The sequence below is a fragment of the Amphiura filiformis genome, chromosome 2 (assembly GCF_039555335.1).
Source record: "Amphiura filiformis chromosome 2, Afil_fr2py, whole genome shotgun sequence".
NCBI classification, from domain to species: Eukaryota; Metazoa; Echinodermata; class Ophiuroidea; order Amphilepidida; family Amphiuridae; genus Amphiura; species Amphiura filiformis.
Window position 1 is genome coordinate 25,296,343 of NC_092629.1, and position 22,124 is coordinate 25,318,466.

The 22,124-nt window shown below is 37.0% G+C and overlaps 1 protein-coding gene across 1 annotated transcript in view; it reads right to left on the minus strand.

The window, feature by feature from the left end:
- Nucleotides 1-22,124, minus strand: part of LOC140146029 (putative ferric-chelate reductase 1) — a 32,887-nt gene that overhangs the window by 9,545 nt on the left and 1,218 nt on the right. Inside the window, exons 2-10 of the mRNA XM_072167769.1 lie at nucleotides 11,968-12,140; nucleotides 11,343-11,534; nucleotides 10,712-10,804; nucleotides 5,914-6,085; nucleotides 4,519-4,643; nucleotides 3,706-3,891; nucleotides 2,480-2,572; nucleotides 2,082-2,247; nucleotides 1,594-1,716 (exon numbers count right to left, since the gene is read on the minus strand). Of these exons, the coding sequence (XP_072023870.1) occupies nucleotides 1,594-1,716; nucleotides 2,082-2,247; nucleotides 2,480-2,572; nucleotides 3,706-3,891; nucleotides 4,519-4,643; nucleotides 5,914-6,085; nucleotides 10,712-10,804; nucleotides 11,343-11,534; nucleotides 11,968-12,027 (1,210 nt within the window). The 5' untranslated portion in view covers nucleotides 12,028-12,140. The remainder of the gene's footprint in view (nucleotides 1-1,593; nucleotides 1,717-2,081; nucleotides 2,248-2,479; nucleotides 2,573-3,705; nucleotides 3,892-4,518; nucleotides 4,644-5,913; nucleotides 6,086-10,711; nucleotides 10,805-11,342; nucleotides 11,535-11,967; nucleotides 12,141-22,124) is intronic.

The following is a 22,124-nucleotide window of genomic DNA, read 5'->3' on the forward strand; positions in this document are numbered from 1 at the left end:
AAGATAGCAATAATAACTTTATGCTATCTACTGAAAATAGCAATAATAACTTTATGCTATCTACTGAAAATAGCAATAATAACTTTATGCTATCTACTGACGATAGCAATAAAACTTTATGCTATCTACTAGATATAACATTGTTAACTTTGTGATATCTACTGAAGATAGCAATAATAACTTTTTCTAAAAGTTTAAACTGACATTCAGCACAAAATCCAACTAACCTTGAATTTTTGATGTTGACACATCTTCATCACCAAATCGAATCCTAGGATGTTGTGATGGACTTGCCCTTTACAACGATCATTGGCGACTTTTGGTCGAATGATCAACAAAGGGCAATTCCAGTCACAACATCACTAAATTCTTTCTGATGAAGATGTGTGTCACACATCGAAAATTCAAGGTTAGTTGGATTTTGTGCTGAATGTCAGTTTAAACTTTTAGAAATTGTTTATCACCAGCAAGTATGAACTTACATTCGAGCAATAATAACGTTATGTTATATCTACTGATGATAAGAACAATACATTTATCCTATCTACTGAAGATAGGAATAATAAATTTATGCTGTCTACTGAAGATAGCAATAATAACTTTATGCTATCTACTAAAGATAGCAATATTAACTTTATGCTATCTACTGAAGATAGCAATAATAACTTTATGCTATCTACTGAAAATAGCAATAATAACTTTATGCTATCTACTGACGATAGCAATAAAACTTTATGCTATCTACTAGATATAACATTGTTAACTTTGTGATATCTACTGAAGATAGCAATAATAACGTTATGTAATATCTACTGATGATAAGAACAATAAATTTATCCTATCTACTGAAGATAGGAATAATAAATTTATGCTATCTACTGAAGATATCAAAAATAACTTTATGCTATCTACTAAAGATAGCAATATTAACTTTATGCTATCTACTGAAGATAGCAATAATAACTTTATGCTATCTACTGAAGAAACCAATAATAATCTTATGCTATCTACTGAAGATAGTAATAACTTTATGCTATCTACTGATGATAGGAATAATAAATTTATGCTATCTACTGAACATAGGAATAATAATTTTATGCTATCTACTCAGAACATAGGAATAATGAATTTATGCTATCTGCTGAAGATAGCAATAATAACTTTATGCTATCTACTGAAGATAGCAATATTAACTTCAATGCTATCTACTGAAGATAGCAATAATAACCTTATGCTATCTACCGAAGATATCAATAATAACTTCATGATGTCTACCGAAGATAGGAATAATAATTCTATGCCATCTACTGAAGATAGCAATAATAACTCTATGCTATCTACTGAAGATATTAATAATAACTTAAAGCTATCACCTGAAGATACCTATATTAACTTTTATCTACTGAAGATAACAATCATAACTTATTCTATCTACTGAAGATAGCAATAACTTTATGTTATCTACTGAAGATATCAATATTAACTTCATGCTATCTACTGTAGATAGCAATTATAGTGTTATGCTATCTACCGAAGATATCAATAATATCAATTGTTCTTACAAGTATGCCTATGACGTGTTCCTTTACCTACCATGTGATTTTTGTAAGATTAGGGCAAGTTGATCTTCTTCACCCACGACTTCAACAAACGTTTGAAAAGATATAAGCTCTCTTCCTTGTGTTCTTCCATCAACAGCATGCTGATTTATATTACCTACAAATGGAAATGATAAAAATCTCTCTGCTGAGCTCAGAATTGAAAGAAATTATATCCGGTGTCCCCCAAGGTTCAATTTGGGGACCTTTACTTATTAACCTTAGCAGCAAAGTCTTGAAATCTTGTTCTAAGAAAAGCTATATGCCATAGATCAAAAACGTCACTTTTTATTTCAAAATTGTAGCGTTAACAACTCGTGAATTATTTTCATTTGTAATTATGTTTGAAAACTACATTTTTTGTGACTTAAAATTGAAAAGATCTTGTTGTTAGAATTATCTTTGAACACTTGAGTACTTCTTCCACTGCATCAATCAGTTTATTGTGCAGAAAATACTCGAATATTTTGTAATATTTCTTACCATCCTCTTTTAGACTTCCACGTGATTTTGCCATAATGATATAGTAAGTATTATTCCCGGTTAAGTTGAAATAGTTAGCATCATCATCATTCAATGAGCCTGCTCTGGTGAAATGACACTCTATTCGTCCATTCATTATTCGAATTGTGGATTCAGAGACGCCTTTCTAAAAATGTAAATATTCATATTCAGACATTAATTCCCCTGTAGAACTCCAAGTTACACGGTCAAAATAGACAGTGGGGGTTTCGTTGATTTACCTTGTTATTTCGGCTTAAAATGGACAGAAGCCTTTACTGACAGTTTTTAATAATATTATTTCAGCATTTTGAGTAAAGCATAACTTAATTAAAATTTGAATGAAATCGTACATTATAGCTTTAATGAGCAAGGCTTACCAAAATTGGAGTTGGATCATTAACATTTACTACTGTGTTTCGAGATCGAACTATATTGTTATTGCTTGTACATGCATATACGTCACTATCACTCTGAAAGAAGAAGAAGAAAAAAAGAACTGGTAATAATGTTTTCGATGATTTTGAAAACTGGCCTTTCTTTTGCATCCCTTCAATAAATAATTGTGACTCTTAATGAACTTAAATTCCACCTTCAATTGCTCATAATGGAACATGAATTGATTAAAACAATATTATTGCAACCACATTCATGATATTATGGTATAAGAACATCAATTGGAAAACTACATGTAAACCAGAGCTAACTTGCTATAGTTTGACCAGCTCGTAATCGACGGGAATTGTTAGGTTTTTACCACTACGCCGAAAAATAGACACAAGCTGAGAGTGATATAGTTGGCCTGTATGGTCTATAGTATGTGTGTGTGTTGAAGAAAGTAGACAAAGTAACCTATATAGGACTTGAATGAATAATTTGTGATGTTTCTGGCGAGATGTCACAAGGATATTCTTGAAATAGAATATATTGATGTTAATCCGCGATGTAATGAGGCCCGCCGATTACGAGCTGATCAAATTATAACATGTATATATCATGTTTATAGAGCTATGATAAACCGACACTTTTTGAAAGGTTTCTGCACACACATCTCATTTGCTTTCATCTTAAAAAACACCTTTTGCGTAAAATTGTGCAGGTTCCCTTAAATGTTACACTTCTATGATGTCCAGGTGGTGTTCCTGAAAACAATTTACTTGCACCAAAATACCTTCTAATCTGAAGTTAAAGTAATGCTTTTTGAACACTTTTCAACCCAACTTATCTCAGCTCACGTCACTTTTCAGAAATGCCAGCCGGGTTAATCAGAAAGATGAGACTGTTATGGTTGATTTTAACCCGGCTGGCACCTTTGTCCAAAAATGTTGCACGAAAACCATAACTAGAGCAGATAGACCGATGTGGCCTCTCTACTATTAGTTATTGTTCTACTCTATTTAGTACTTGCTTTTATTGCAGCAACGCTCTCTATGCAGTTGAGTGGTATAAGGAATATACAAAGTGGAAGTGGCACTTAACATTAGCAAGTGACCAATTGTTACTAGAAACAAGTGGAATCTGCATAGATTAGCTTAGATTTACGTTGGCAATAGAAAAACCGTGAATTTAGTCACGGTCACCTATGTATTCATACAGAGCTACATACCATCTTGCCCGATTTTGAGAACCCCAAAGCAATATAAGTGGCTGAGTTAAGACCAGTCATGCTAAACCGTGTGCTGCCTCCCTTCGTAGATGTCCACGACAGAAAGAAATCACACTCACTGCCACTGGAACAATCTTCTGGTTGTCGGAAACATCCCTTTGTTATTCCACAGCCTGTTGACGCAATCTGTGGATCGATATTATTAGTCCAAGATGGTGTCAAATATGGAATACACGTGTTGCATAATACCACTCTTAGAACAATGCCTGCACTACATTGTGTTATATCTCATATTAGTACATGTGCCGTATCCTTTACTCTGTATTTAGTACATGCGCCTTCCATTAGCCTACTGTCATGACTGTGTATTACATGCGCCGTTATCTTTTACTGTGTATTTAGAACATACGTCGTATCCTTTACTGTATATGTAGGCCTAAATGCGCCGTACCCTTTGCGCCATATCCTTTACTGTGTATTTAGTACATGCGCCGTATCCTTTACTGTAATACATGCGCCGTATCCTTTACTGTGTAGGCCCCCTATTTAGTATTATGCTTTACTGTGTATTTAGTACATGCGCCATATGCTTTACTGTGTATTTAGTACATGCGCCGTATCCTTTACTATGGGAGATAACTAATTTGGATTGTTTAACTTCAAAAGGTAAGTAAAATGCCATTTTCTATTTAAAGCTGTTTAGAGATCCATCGGAATAGCGCTCCGATGGAAGCTGCTGGAGCGTTTCCGCACGGAAAACTTCACATTGACTCTCGGGCCTTGACTATCGCACAATATGATATATAGGCCTACCTTGTTATCGTGGGTAGTTGTAACAGCAGTAGGTGTTGTCAGATCAGGAATATTTCCTTCGGAAAAGTCTTCAAAAGAACTCAACTGTGTGTTGTAGACTCTATCGTCATGTTGATTTATTGAACCTAAATAATGACAATGAAATTACATTACGCCCGACACAAAAAAAGTAACTATTCCGTTTTATAAGCCACGTCAACCTCCTCCACCTATGATTCATAACCACTAAGGTATAGCACATTTTCCATTTTAGGTCATTATCATCCTCATCATCATTAGCCCTAGAACTCTGGCCATAGTATCCGTTTTTACTTCCACTAGGGCCAGAGGCACTTACATTGAAAAATTTGTTGGAGATGCTTGGACGATCCAGTACAAAAAATCAATGCTTGATCGAACCAATACAAATGTGTGTCAGGTCACTAATTAACATGATAAAACCCACTTGAGAACACACAATCGCCAGTCATTTCTAAAGACGCATTTATACTCAATCGCTTTTGCAGAATCTGAATCGCACGCATGATCAGTGTACTAAATCGCCGTCGTATTTGCCTGCTGAGCATGCGCATGAATCGCTGTTTTCAAAAGCGACACGTAGGCCTATATTGACACCCTCTGTCGGTCAAGGATTCAGTCTGATGATGAGCAACCCATGGGTATAAACACAGCTTTACACAATGACTAATTTACATAGGCACAAAAGACCGTGTTCATGTACCGTTACTCAGCCAAACATGGCAGAGTAGGTCCCGGATGACGGTACATGTTCCTATCTCCTCAACGTTATACCTTTCCAACTAGGAAAGAGATACGAAAAGCGAACGTCTAATCATCATCAACCTTCTCCATCTCCACCACCTCCACCACCTCCTTCTCTTCATCATCATCATCATCATCATCATCATCATCATCATCATCAACATCATCATCATCATCATCATCATCATCATCATCATCATCATCATCATCATCATCATCATCATCATCATCATCATCATCCTCATCCTCACCACCATCCTCGTCCTCATCCTCCTCCTCCTCATCATCATCATCATCACCATCCTTACCCTCGTCATCGGATCATCCTCATCCTCATCATCCTCATCCGTTATCCTCATCATCATCATCTCATCACCACCATCCATCATCCTCATCCATTATCACGATCACAATCATTTAATATCATCATTATTATCATACTTCGAGTATCATCTCATCATCCTAAAAGTCGAAACCTTATCGAGGGTTTATTGCAAGAAGACCCTATCTGCAATAGCTGCCCTATAAACATTTAACAATATCTATATTCTATACAATACACATCTGAATATACGAGTATACGAGTATAACACATGGCAGCTATTACAGATAAGGTCTTCTTGCATTTCTCACCATCCTGTCGCAATGGGAATGTGCCACTGGATTTCGCCATAATTATGAAATATTTATTATTTCCACTTAAATCATAATATGTGACGTCATTGTCATTGATTGATGCTTGTCTCGTGAAGGTACACTCTATACGACCATCAATAATAGACACAGTTACATTAGTAACTCCTTTCTGCAAAACAAGTTTTTTAAAGAATTTATTTATTTGATTTTTGTCCATTCGATATAGGGATCACAGGCGTAGATCCTGGGGGATGGCGGGATGTATCCCTCCCCCAATATTTTGCCAGGGGATGATCCATACAATCATCCCCCAAATGTTGACACCTGGATATGGGTTTCTGACCAAATTAACCTCATATTTGCCCATTTGAGCCCAAAGGTGCAAATTTTGAACCATACCGTAAACGTTCGCCTAATGGCGCTTTTGGATTCTTAGAAATGTGAGAGCGCCATCCTTGTAAAATCTCAACAGCATTAAGGATACGTGTATGTTAAATTGAGCAACCTGGACATAATACCTCAGAAAAAAATATCGTGACATGACTCAATACTTTAGGTCACAAGGTTAGTTGCTAGATCAGCAAATGTTTTGGGGTTTCTTCAGGTATTCTTTCTCAAAGTGCCATTGGACTTAATTTGTAAATCGATTAATACGTTATACCTAACTTATTTTGGTAAATCTTTTGTAATTTCTTCATATTTTTTAATATTCTTCAGTTCAAAATTACACCCTTCTATTGTCTGACCCGTTAGCTCAGTCGGTAGAGGGTGCGCCTTGAATGGTGAATGGTACTTGTTCGAATCTTGATTTCTGCTCCCACTATTATGTGAAGAAGGGTCAAGAAATGTTTTTGGATTTTGTCCCCATTTTACGAACGAGTATTGTGAATTTTTTTAAATTTAATTTTAATTTTCTTTTTTTTTTTTTTTATAGATAAATAGGCACTGCGAACAAACGGCAACAAAAACCGCTGACAAAATTTGCTCCACCTGCTACCTAGCAATGCGTGATATATTCCACTACATTTAACAGTTAAATGACCTTTAAAAATAGAACGGCCTGAATGTTTCAAATTGTGTAACTACATTACTTTATTCATTTATGCATTATAAATGATCAGCTATTTTTCTTTTCTTAAAAGGATCGAACCCAAGTAGATCAGACCATTGATCATATAACTATCAGACCACGAAGTAGTTACGTAACTCCGTGATGGTATCGGAACCAAGCACTGTTTGTATGGCGATCATTACGATCACGCTATTTTGGTATGCCTTTTTTCTGTACTGATTGTTTCGATCGTGGTTCATTACTTAATATTTTAAGCGCGTGATCCCGTTGACATAGTAACATTACGTAACTTCGATACCGGGCTTCGATACTGAATAGTTGTTGAGTGCACATAATATGGAAAGCCATTAGGGTATTGTGTGCCTGCCAAAGCGCCTTATTGTGTTGTGGAATCCTAGCCAGTATTCAATGATAGCCTTGCGTTTATCGATTGGCTCCAAACAAAGGATTTGAACCGGTTTACAAGGATAGCCCCCATAGTGCAGTCCATTCAATCAAATGTTGTCATCAACCTATTTAATCGTAGTGCATTTTGTTATGTGTGTGAGACGAACTGTCGTGGTGATGCAATCATGCTTTTGTTGAATGCATTTGAGTAGTCCGCCATATTTACGGGATGATACGTCATATGCACAGCCTCTATTCAGTTGGTCGTTGCATGATTTTGTTCGTTCACTCATTCAAATTTTATTTATATCATTTGAAGACTGGGCCTATTCAGCATCGAAGTGGTTACGTAATTCTCTTGGTTACCGGATCACGCTATTTTGGTATGCCTTCGAGTGCCATATACTTTGTGTGGTGATTGTTTTGATCGTGGTTCATTACTCGAGTGCGTGATCCCGTTGACATAGTAACATTACGTAACTTCGATGCTGAATTATGATACATCCTCCGTGGAACAGTTTCAAACAAATATAGCTAGGGATTATTGGGGCAGAGGTTATCTTTTGAATCCTCTTAGAGGGCTATCATTTTTTTTCGAAAGGGGGTCCCAAATTTACAAAAAATCTGCGTCAATAAAATTGCGCACCCCTATTTCGGCAACAAAATTTTATGATCCCAAACCCCAAAATTGAATTGAAATCAGTCTTTTGAATAAAATAACACACTTTCTGTGGTCATCGTGTGACTCCTACATTTTGGTCATAAAACATTTTATGACCCCATCCTATTATTCTTTCCAAGACTTTATGACCCCCGTATATTTGGGACCCCCCCCCCCTTTCGAATAAAATGATATACCTTATGGCCACTGATGCATAGGGTCTTTTTATCTTTTCAGTTTCCGTAAGTCTTTTGTTCAGATACGAAAACGCAAGGGATTCAGAAAGTTACTGTAATCTGATTTCATTGTTAACTCTGAAGTACCAATCAGCTTATTTCAATAGAGGTGATTGCTTATGTCAATAAAATCGGGAGAGAAAAAAATTATGTTAACACCAGTGTTTTAATGGCCTAGCGCCCTCTTGGTAAATTGATCTACATTGATTTGACCAAATGCATGCCAATCCGAATGACAAAGTCCACTTTTTTCTGTAAAAACGTTGCAAATAAGCCCTAAAATCACAAAAGGCCCGCTTATGAGCATATCGCACCCCAATGCACTTGTGCAGGGCCACAGTGTCGCCCTTCCCTCGTATCAATGTCTATCTCCCTATTTTGCTTCCTCCTGCCCCCCCATGATCAGTCTCCCCACTCCTCCCCGTCCCCGGTCCCTACTCTCTCCTCTCGAGTTCTTCTCTTTCTAGTCTTCCCTCTCCTCTCTTTCTTCCTCACCCCCTCCCACTCTCGCTTGTTCAGTCTCAACTTAAGTATCTCCCTCCCCCCCTCCCCCCCCGAAATTTATCAGTATGATCCATGACTGAAAATAAGCTCTGCAAAAATAAACATTTAAAATAAACCCGAGTCTTGCATATAGGCCCAACCAATTATCAGATTAGCTTGCCATGAATAGAATACATTATCTTTGCTCCAATGCAAATTCTTTTGTATTGCATTTCAATATAAAACATGATTACCAAATCACCACTTGTACGCGCCTCATTGGGATATTTTAGACGCTCGTTTCATCGCCAATATGAAAGACTTTTGCTTATAACTTGGCAACATGGTTAGTATATATTTCAATGCAAGACTTTTTTTAGGAGCCACGTACGTCTAGGCGTAAGTGCATATACCTAAGCACAAGTCAATTGAAGCCGTACAATTTACCGCGAATTTAGGACCGTAAAATTTAGACTCTTCTTTTGTCTAGATTGGCACCCAACCGCACATCTCAAGGTTTTATGTAAAAAATCAATATAACTTACCAAAACGAAAACTGAAATTCACGAGCTTCAAATTTTCAGTAACTAACAAAAGGCTAGAATAAAAGATTGGTCATACCTGGGAGACTACCACTTCAGAATAACAATGACTTACAAAAACTATTACGGATACGGAAACAGAAACTGAAAAGATAAAACGACGGATAGGCAAGGACACTCACGCGAATTGAAAGACAGTTCGTCTCACACACATAACAAATGCCTATACAATCAAATAGGTTCATTACAACATTTGATTGAATGGATTGAGTTACTCTAAAATGAAACGATAAAAACAAAGAATCATGAAAAAAAGACACTTTCAAGATAAAATAATAAAATTATATAAACAATGTTAAAGATTAAATCAAGAAAATAGAAAATAAAATTTCCTCAAATCAGAAAAAAAACATTGACAGACATCATAATCTGTCAGAAATTACTGCATGAGATTCGAACCATCAATCTTCTCCACAAGTTCTCTTTATCCTCGCACTATAGTCTAATGCTCAGCTCACTGGGCCACAACGTATCAGGTGAATGATAACCGCATTATCATGAACAAGTTTGTTCGATCTTGTTCATAATTGTATGTGTCGATAGGTTTCACCCTTTAACTACACGTGCCCTTAATGCTCAGTGATAATAGTCGGCTTTTACAGGGATGGCGCTCTCTCATTTCCATGAACTCCAGAGCGCCATTAGGCGAACGTTTACGGTATTTCATCAGTTTAGCTAGAAAATAACAAAATTCACTGGATTCACTATACTTCAAGACTTTTTTCCAACCCCATCCCCCCAATGTCAAAAAGAAATCTACGCCACTGATAGGGATGGAGGGGCAAGATATTGGGTGGGGTAAAAGAGGGTTCCTCATGCAATCACCCCCGCAATATTATGTAAATACGTCTGTTTTTGACACATTTTACTTCATATTTGACCAGATTTTAGCTTTTAAAATAACACATTTTCGAGCGCATTTTGTTCAAGTAACGTTATATTGATCATTATAGCTTCATAATTAACAAGAAAGTTATTCTGTGAATGAAAGACGCGTTATTCACTCTTCCTCAGGGATTTGGCTATGTATTAAAATAAATTTATACTGAGCCCCTGTATATATTCATCCAGGAAGCCCCACCAGAGCAGTTCTTCTGGGGTGAGCCAAACCTGCCTGATTATCAAATTAATCAGTGACAAGGTTATCTCCGGATTTGACAGGTGCTAATTGATGCAATAACATTAAAACATCAAATTCAGAGATAACCCTGATAAATTTGATAACCAGGCAAGTTTAGTCCACCCCAGATATACCAGAAGAACTGTTCTGGCGGGGCTTCCTGTTTTAGTATTTTGTCAAAATGTTATAACATTTCAGCTCATATTTGCGATTTGAACTATTATGTGATCTTACCAGTGGTTGGTTAGGAACGTTTGTATTTCCCACTGAATTGCGAGATCTAACTACGGCACTGTTACTGGTGCACGCATATACGTCACTGTCACGCTAAAAAGAGACAAAATCATAATGTTTAACTTCATTTATCACTTCAAGTTCGTAAGTATGATCGTTCTATTTATTCTATGTTTAAAGAGAAAGCCCCGGCAGAGCAGTTCTTCTTCAAATTAATCAATGATAAAGCTATCTCTGAATTTGACAAGTGCTTATTGATGCAATAACATTAAAACATCAATTATCACCTGTCAAATTCAGAGGTAACCTTGTCACTGATTACATTGATAACCAGGCAGACTTGGTTCACCCCAGAAGAACTGCTCTGACGGGGCTTCCAATTATTGACCCGATATAGATGGTAACATGCGGTAAATAATAAACATGATATGCTGATTGTTCTATCATATGAAGGCTGAATTGAACTGATCCTAAACAAAATTATTACTATTAGACGTTTTAGATACCTCAGATGACCTTGAAATGACTTCCAAAAATGTGGACACATAATGCTGATCATATCAAAAAAGTTTCGCAAAATCCAGCAAGGGGGACTGATTATTTTACCACTGGGATAGAAAACAGTCCTTACCATTACTCCGGATTTTGAGAACCCAATTGCAATGTACGTGCTTGCGTCGCTACCAGTCATGCTAAATACAATACCGCCATCGTCATCGGATAACCAGGAGACGAAGTACTCGCAGTCAGTTCCGCTAGTACAGGTTGTAGGACTACGATAACAACCCTTGGTAATGCCACACCCTGTTGACGTGAGCTGGGACTGGATAAAGATGAAAAGTGTTTCAGTGAAATATTATTATTATTATTATAGGCCTAGTCTTTCTCTAAGAATGTATGCCGAAAGAGTCCTTCAAGGAGATTCCTTATAGTTCTAAAACGACACATAATTTTAGCTATATAATAGTATACGGTATTGTCCAGTATCTAAGAACATTAATTGTGATGATCCAAGAAGTTTGTCCAACCGTTTGTACGACGCGACATGTCTCTTAAAAAAGGCGATCACCTTTTGTTCGGATATGAACTGTGTAAGGTGTAAGTAGTGGAGGGGGAAAACTGGGGGGATGGCAAGAAAAATATTGGGGGTTGACATTTTTTCCAGAATGTTACTTTTTCGCGGTCAATGATACCCCCACCCCCACCCCCACCCCCCGTAGCGCCACCACTGCGCTATTCCTTTTCAAAATACTCACTGTTGCTCCTGTTAAAATGCCTTCGACTAGAAACAACTTCAATAACACCCAGATCAGCATTATCGTTTCCCTCCGCAATGTCGTTTGATGTTTACCAAATTATCAGTCCGGGTTTTTTGAAAGCTGAGAAACAAAATTAACGTTACATCCTACATTTCCAAGGTTGTCGCAATCTGTAATAAGAAAAAGTATGCAATTTGGTGTGTCTGATGACTGATGTGCTTTCAGGTACCACAAATATACTGTGCAAAACGTTTCTGGCACATTCTCCGATAAAGTGTTCAAAATGCCAAATCTGTGTCGCCCACTCGTTTCAAGTCGCATTCAGACTTGTTTCGTCAGAAAGAAATAATTTTTATTAATATAACTTATACTTAGGAGTTGCTTTCTAGAATGTGTGAGGCTAGAGGTTGTAGAAAGTATAAAACAATAAAGCTGATTATGCATGTCCATTGTTTTCCTGCATGTCGCCAGCCAATGTGCGTTCCGTGTAATGTGTCCCTGCTCGCCAAACATGCGCGCATATAATGGATTGTAGATACTTTTCATTAGCTGGTATCATGCCCTAATTTTAAAGTTTAAAACATCATAACGCAGATTATTGAATTTTTCCCCGGAATTTTTCCAACAGGTCTTTAGAACTATGTCACCAATATTGTTCACAGATACGTTACAATATTTCTAATGGATAACAATCTGTGAAAATAATTGGCTAGATGAATATTGCCATATATGATGGATCAAGCAGGCTCCATAGTTATATAAGTTTTTACACATGCACGATTAAGACAAAGGTGGGAAAGGGCTTCACAGATACGTTACCAAAGATACGTTACCACCAATACGTACAAGTAATATTGCTCAAAAATGAAGTATTGTTGAAAAATCACCCATGCATTGTTTTGTGTTCTCAAACTATTAAAGTTTACGATTCTGAATGAATAAGTTCAAATGTCATTTAACAATTGGAATGAATATGTTCGTAACTCCAACTTATTTTCTGACTATTTTCAACATCATTTTGTCGCCTAAAAATTCTCCAATGCAAAGGTTTAAAGTGGCTGCCATTGGATTTAGCTCCTTTTGGAACAAAAAAAATCTTTTATATTTATTATTTTCTTCTTCGCAAGTGGGAGGTTAAAGAGATTTGCAATTATCTTTTTAAAGATAACCAAAAAATTGTCATAACTATTCTAGTGTTCCAATGTTATTAGATTGGCAAGCTAGTTACTGCTACCATAGATCATTGCTGCTACACATAGGAATATCTTCTACATGAAGTTTACACAAAGCAGTTTTTGGAGTTAGCACCTTTTTTGGAACCAAATTCTTCATTTGTCCAACAAGTGCAAACAAGTGCAATACCCTCACTCTGCCGCAGTAAAACACGTACTGGTAATGGTTGATAAAATATATATAATACAAAATTTCGATTTATACAATAGGCATGTCATGCATGAAGTTGTTGGTATTTCTGTAATTTTAATAGTTCAACGAGGCAGCCACGCTATAGACATTGGATATTTTTGTAAATATTATTACCGCTGATTAATTTCAAATGATCAGGTAAGCTTCTGAAAAAATGCCTAGATTTCGACTTATTATTATTTTGTATAGCTTTGTTCTTATAGAGATAATATATAATAGGTCTAGTATTGCTTGTATTACTGTGGATCAAACTTGGTCATTGAACTATTGTAATAAATTTTGCACCAAAATACTGATAGGGCCTACTGGACACAAAAAATTAAATCTTTTTTTAAATCCAAGTATTCTAAATCAGAGCCGCTGATTTCAAATATGAAGTTAGAATTTACCCAACACGTCACACTTTCAAGTTAGTTTTTTACTAAGAAATGCTATATTAAAGACATTTAATGTGAAATATATCCGCCATCATGTTTGGCATGTTTGGGTTTTAAACCGTCCTTGATACCTAATTTCCATGTCTTGATGGAATATTCGTTTTGACCTATTATTTTTCATAACTCTTATAGTAGTCTGACTGAACTATCCTCAGAAGTCAAAATTTGACTACTAACGTAGTTAAATTGACTACAAAATTTGACTGCCATGTAAGAAATAAATGACCCCTTTTTGGAAGCTCTGACTCGCCTGAATTCGATAAACCAATTCAATTTTCTATTGAATAATGTCAACCAATGCACCATGCAAATCCATTCCAACTGATAGCTTAAAGACCCATTCAGTGATCCCAGCGTAAGTTTAAAAAAATTTAAAAAAATGTTTACAAATTGCTTAAACATGTTAGTGAAGTATTAGTCAATCAAATTGTCATTTGGTATTTTCGAAATGAAAAATTTGGCAAAAAACGAAGAAAACAGCAGTATTGACGAACTTGAAGCCTCATTCAAATACATTGCTCATTTATATAGGCCTACTGACAGTAGCCTACCGGTATATAAATTACAGATTACATGTAAATGTCTTATTTTGTCATAAATACGCGGCTTTTGGCTGAATCACTAGCAGGCTATAGAAGCACATCTACGACAATGACCACTCTGGACAATGACAAAGCTACCAAAATCAGAATGTTGATGATTTTTATACGATCGTCCGGATGAGCAAATCACTGAATGGGCCTTTAATATTTTTTTAAGCTCCGTGATTAGAACTTATATATTGAAAATTGTAAATAGTCTGCAAAAAATATTATCTGACCCCACCCTTATTAGCATCATTTCCAAGAATGATTCAATTAACGTCGGATTATTATCCCGTCCTAACCCCATGAATACTACCTTCTGATTGGTTTACAGAAGACTATTAGGGCGAATTTCTCGATAGGAGTCTTCGTAAGCCTTAGGCTTAAGGTGGCCTTGAGGCTACTAAGCCTAGCCCGCTCTCGAAGCCCGAGTCTTAACTGTAGCCGGATTTCTTGAACGCAAATTCAACCTGGTCTTAGTGGCCTTGAAGGCTTAACGCTTGACAACCTCGTCCCTTTCTACCAGCAACTGAATTGTATAGGTATTTGGAGGTAGATGTGCATAAGCTGTTGTCCTTCACGGTTTACCGTACTAACAAGGTTACCAGCGCAAAGACAAGCCTAGACCGGCGGTCTTGTGCTTGGGCTTACACCGTACACAACTTGATCATGTTGATGCAAGACTAGTATTTTTTCTGTTTTTGTGTCTTTTATGTATTATTTTATTTCTACTTTATTATAAGTCCTGCTTGCATGAATACTTCTATACTTTTTTACTCGACTCATTAATGTTTCTTTGCATTTCAAAAAGGGCCAAACTGCAAGCCTACAGAAAAGGAAACTTTGATTCCCCTAAAAGTAGGCCTAAAGCAAAAATTGTTTTTACACTTCAAACAAATCATACGCATGTTTGTCAAAAGTAAATAATTATTTTTTGGTGCAAAAACAAAAACATAACCAAACATTTGACTATCTACTGCTGATATTTTCATGTTCTATTTGCGAATTTAGTATGAGTGCATATTTTATGATGATGATGATGATGGTGATGAAGATGATGATGATGATGATGATGATGATGATGATGATGATGATGATGATGATGATGATGATGATGATGATGATGATGATGTTGATAATGATGATGATGATGATGATGATGATGACGATAAAAGAAGTTTTGTTTCTTGTTCATTCAAACGTTTCAAGAACTGTTCCTTCGGGTATGTTAACGAAACGATTCCGTTCACAAATATAATCATTATTACCATCAGCATGCCTCCGAAAAGTCGCACTCAGGCAACAAATGTATACAGAATTGAATTGCAGCCACTGCTTCATGTCATTGAAAGCAAGGCGTCCGATAATAATCTCAGGCAAAAAGAGGAACGCATGGGAGCAAGTTCATGCGGAACGTCAAGGTTTTTCGACATGTCAAATATGGGGGTGGGGGACTTCTTGTAGCAAAATATCGTTAAGGTTAGCAATATTTGTTGAACAGGAAGGAGATGGTTGAGGGCACGGTGGCGCAGCGGTACAGGCTCTACCTCGCAATCGGAGGGTTGCGAGTTCGAGCCCCGGCGGTGCCATCGTGTTGTGCACTTGGGCAAGGCGCTTTACCTCAATTGCCTCTCTCTACCCAGGGGTAAAATGGGGAGCTGTTAGGAATAATGTCCACTGAGCGCCGCCCAAAGGTATGAGCATGCCTTGGGCATTGTATGGCAGCTGACATGTTCTAATGACAGCGGAATAAATGTAAAGCGCTTTGATACATGTGAAAAGCGCTATATAAATGTCAACATTTATGGTTGCCCCTATTTGTTGACCGTTACAAGTTAGGTTCAAGCAGATCAGTAAGCCTTAAAACATTGCCTTTACTGAATCGGCAGCGCGATTTAAATTTGGTATCCGAATACTTCAGAAAAGGATCCTACTCCTAAAGACGCTCACGACAGCAAGTTGACGTCGTAGATTGCGTCTCGCTTTTGGCACCGTTGCTCCAAAAGAAAGTTCAACATTCAACATGAGTAGGCCTTATAGCAAAGTGACAGCAGGTTTAACTGACTCGAATGAACACTAAAATAAAATGGTGAAATGTTCAACTAAATCGAACAATAATTATTACTTAGGGTAGGGGCCTACTCTATGTTGAATGAAAGACAACATCTGATTCGATTTCTCAAAAATAGGAAAGAAAAACTTTGCATTACAATTTAAGCAATTTGTCAATTGAAATAGACCACGGCTTACGACCTAAGACCTGCTCTGAGGCAGGGCCAAGAAAAGCCGCTGTAAGCCTGGCCTAACAGGCTTGCGTAGACTACGGCTACAGAAGACTGATTTCGAGAAATGCAAATTTTACCGAAGCCTGGGGCTAATCCTACAAGCCTGGCCCACAGGCTAACGAAGCCTCGAGGCTATGGTAGCCGTGCTTCGGGGAACGTGTTTTCAGTTAAGCCTGGTCTTACGACCTCTTAAGCCTTGAGGCTAGACTAGCCAACTGCTAAGCCACCCGTCGAGAAATTCGCCCTTAATGACTTATTGAGCCAATCAGTAAAATGGTAAGAATGGTGGTATGGATGAAGAGGATTGAGCTTAGAAGCTGTATTTTAATTGGTCACTCAAATGGATACATCGTGTAATTGACCAATCAGAAACGATGTAAGAAAGACAGCAGTTCTCAGATCAGGAGGTTAAACGCAATGTACTTTGCATTTGGTTGCCATTACGATATTGTTAATGAATATTTTAATTGACTTTCGTCATTTGTTGCCTTAGCATCAGTCATTACGTTAAGTTATAGGCTATACCGGTACCTAAATTCATAATAAATCACGCGAAATTAGTGTACAATTTGAACAAGGTTTTGCCCTGAAACATAGTGATATATAATAGACCTATTTGCTTTTAACGTTTCTGTGCGCTGGCTACTATTGGAAAATACATGTATTCGTATTCAATGTTACGGTGTCTGATCTCCGCCAAACTCCCCCTTTTATAATTCATCTCCCCAAATTTTCAGTTTTCCCCCTTTTTGCGAAATGCTTTCCCCCTTTTTCAAATATTTTCCCCTTTTAACTTTCACCCTTTTCAAATAGTTCCCCCTTTGCTTTTCGAATTTCCCCCTTTTCATATAGTTTCCCCTTTTCGAATTTCCCCTTTTCATATAGTTTCCCCCTTTTCGAATTTCCCCCTTTTCATATAGTTTCCCCCTTTCGAATTTCCCCCTTTTCATATAGTTTCCCCTTTTCGAATTTCCCCTTTTCATATAGTTTCCCCTTTTCGAATTTCCCCTTTTCATATAGTTTCCCCTTTTCGAATTTCCCCCTTTTGTTTCCTCCTTTTCGAATTTCCCCCTTTTCATATAGTTTCCCCCTTTTCGAATTTCCCCCTTTTCATATAGTTTCCCCCTTTTTCGAATTTCCCCTTTTCATATAGTATCCCTTTTTCGAAAATCCCCTTTTCTATAGTTTCCCCCTTTTCGAATTTTCTTTTCACCTTTTAATAATACCATTTTAAAAACAGATATCCCCCATTTAAATAGTTTCTCCCTTCTTAAATTTTTACTCCCTTTTTTATTCCCCCGTTTGACGATGCGTAGGCTTTACCAGTAGGCACCGACCATCTATAGTGCCAGCCTTCATGCTTCGATCGTGCATACATGTAGGCCTACTTCGATATTGAAATAGGTCCAGCCTACACGTTGAAAGCACGTGATTGTCTGATACAAATTCTTGAGCTAAATAAAATGAATAAAATGATACTTATTATGTAGGCCTAATTTATGAATTCTAATTCTATAGGATATAGATCTACATTTAAGAAAAATCATAATCTGAATTATATCATGCAACTAAATATAGACCCAGGAAAAGGCCAGGAGATTGGAATTCGAATCAATTAGATTGCCTTATTAATCGTTATTATTTTGGACTTGTCTCGACTTTTAAAAAGACTAGGCTTAATTGCTACTTAATTCTTCATCTAACATATAGGGCCTACTAATTCTTTTTGGATTTTTGAGGCGTGCACCACTGACCGAAGTCCCTGGTTCATTTGTCTGGTCAATTGAATATATGCCATAGAGCCTTTGATTAGAAAGCACATTTTTATTGTTAACGGGATTGTTGACAAACAAAGAATAGCGAAAATTACTCGGAACTGGCTTAAAAATAAAGTTACATAAAATCACACAGCCACACTTGTCATAAATATGCAATGCCCATTTTGTCCAGGCCCGTTTTATAAATGTATGCTTTTATTGTCATTTCACTGTTAAGACCGCTTGTTTTAAACTTTGGTGCTAACTTTTAAAAAAAACTTTTGAATATATAGCACAAACAATTCTTATTAGGCCTATCTAGGCTTCTGTAATAATGGCAGCCAGTTGTTTGTTGTCTCTGACATATCCCTGTTTATAGACAAGTTCTTCACATACTTTCAAACATCATTGCTATGAATTTGACCAGCATAAATATTTATGCATGCCATTTCACCCGTTTAACATTCTGAACATCATTTGGTTTATCAATCATATCGGATTTGCTCTTTGTACAGCCCCTCTATAAACGTACATAAAAGTTGACGGATCCCTAACCCATTGAATTTAGCGGGCGCTTGCACAACAGGCTATAAATCTACCTACGTTGGTATCCAAATTCATGTAGAACGCCTTTCCAATAATGGATGTAGCGGAATGAGCTCTAGTGAGTGCACGGTACTCTCCAGGGTCCAGGCTTACTGGTAAAGCCTACGCACGGAAAACAGGGGAGTAAACAAAAGGGAGTATTAAAAACAAAAGGGAGTATTATTTTAAAAAGGAGAAACTATTTAAAATGGGAACCTATTTGTGAAAAGCGGAGGAAAGTTAAAGGGATTATTTGTAAAAGGGGAACTATTTACAAAATGGGTGAAAATAAAAGGGTATTATTTGTAAAGGGGTAATTCGAAAACGGGGAACTATTTGAAAAGGGGAAATTAAAAAGAGGGAAACTATTTGAAAAGGGTGATTCGAAAAGGGGGAAACTATATGAAAAGGGGGAAACTATTTGAAAAGGGGAAAGTCGAAAAGGGGAAACTATTTGAAAAGGGGTAAGTCGAAAAGGGGAAACTATTTGAAAAGGGGGGGAAAGTCGAAAAGGGGGGAAAGTCGAAAAGGGGGAAACTAAACGGGGAAAGTTAAAAAGGGGAAATATTTGAAAAAGGGGAAAGCATTTCGCAAAAGGGGAAAAACTAAAATTTGGAGATATGAATTATAAAAGGGGGAGTTTGGCGGAGATCAGACACCGTACAATGTTCAAAATTATAATACCACGAATGACATTAAAGCCATATTATAACATTTGCTGAGGAGAACGCCCCCAATTTTTTTTTAATTCATGTTTTTACACGATTGTAATGTCCTTTAGTCAATAAAGATACTCTGCAAAAATCAAGACCGTATAGGTGCTGTAGTTTTGCCAAAATCCGAGATTTTGAATAACACGATGGAACCGGCGTTTATTATTACGATGGAAATATTAGTCGAACACGTATACACAGTACGTACACGGCGTGTGGGATACACATACACACACAACCCGAGGATCTTATCGTATTACAACCGCGGGAGTAATATATGCATGGGCGCTAGTAGTAAATTCCAATTTTCTATGCTTTACCTCATTTGTCCGGCTCAAAATTAAAAGGGGACATATCTGACAGTAAAAGCTAACCCCGGGAAGCTAACATTTTATGGAAAATTAATACTAATCTATACAGAAATGTTATAAAGGCCTCAATTGCATCGTAGCCCCCCCACACACACCCCCACACACAAACAAAGGCGATGATTATGACATAGGCCTAGTGATCACATGCACAGGTACACCGTCGCCACAGGTACTTGCCTGTTACTCTCACTAGGCCTAGGCCTACTGTGCAGTACTAGGGAAGTAACAATGTAATACCAGTGCAGTACCACTACAGGTGGATCCTGTTTCAGCATCAGCATTGGTACTACAGTACTATGTAGGTACTCTGTGTGTGCCAGTCAGATGCCTTGTCGGTGGTGTACCTAGCAGGCGACCGCAGTAGGACGGACCAACCTGGGTAAACAATGAAAAGTCATTTGCTAATATCTGCATGCATTCACCTTCACCTTCACCTTCACCTTCACCTACACGTCATCATGGTCACAATGGATGTTTTGTTGTGCGTTTCAGTATCACAATACACACACCGACGCATTTAAAGGGGCATTTCGTGATCCACAGCCTCATCCCCCCACTTTTCCCAAAAAAAGTTGAGATTTTTACACCACTGGATACCTCTGGCTACAAATGTTTATGTACCAAATATTTCTTGCAGATTAATTCGTTTAGCAAAAATATCGTTAAATTTGAATTTCGTTCTGGTGCACCAGAACGAAATTACAACGCATTGTCTATGGAGCAGTGTAATACACATAATCATGCATAACTCGCAAACGCAAAATCGGAATCAACTGAAATTTTGGAAATAAGCTTTTTTCGTGGATATCTACTGAAAAATGTAATAAAAAGAGGATGCTAGGATCACGAAATCCTCCTTTAATACCAACAAACGCACGTGCAAAACCAACAAGTGCAAACACAAACAATTTAATTCCTTCCTTCATTTTTAGTTTTAATGTAAGACCTTCTAAAATAAAATTGGTTATTATTTTTTGTTTCAACACGATTTTTGGGATAATGACATTGGAATCAGCATATTTCGTTGTGTTGAGACATAGGACAACAAAGCAATTCTGATAATCAATTTCGTAATTACGACATTGAATCTCCCATACCGTAAGCTACACAAATTAGCCAGTGGCATTTCATTTTTATCTTATTATTTCGGCTTAGGCACAGAAAACTTTCCTAACAGTTATTACTAATATTAGTGTAATACATTTGGTAGAGAAATAATAAAATTTTGATTTCATGGAAATCGTACATTATGGCTTTAACGATGACCCGATGGATGTTTAATTCACCGACAATTTTGATACTAGCGTACGCTTTCCCGTTTGAGGACGACCAATGACGAAGAAATTTTTCACATGCAAATAATGCAAGTTTTGCCTCAATTGTTTACATGAAAATCACACCTCTGAACTGTCTTTAAATATACCCGTCCCTCTCCCCCACACACACCCCAACAAACACACACAAATCAACCAAGCAACCAACCCACCCCCACACACCTACCCTATTAATACCCCCAACAAATACCCCCGCAATTATGAGAACGGCTTTTGTTAATATGTTAATATAATATATTATATTATATTATCACATCAGAAAAATAAACTGACATATGTGGCACTATGGCTACAACCACATAAAACAAACTTGTAAATAACAACAGTTTACGGTATGTCATATACCATGACAACAGTATGGTACAAAAACAAACATCTAAATAAACAAAAATGACTTACATCTTGTCCTTGTTAAGGGGTGGGGTATGAACGTTTGGATACCGGTAGTATTTATTGTGGGACATTACAGCACATCAGACCTACCGAATTGCATTCTAAATACGAAGAATGTTCATCTGATATCAAATAATTTTGATTTTTTTGAAATTCGCAATGTAATACACATTTTATGGCAAATGATTAAAATTGATATTTTGATATTTAACAGTACTCAAGTAAACTTTATAAATCTGATGATTTATACTTAAAGTGTATGTAGGTGGG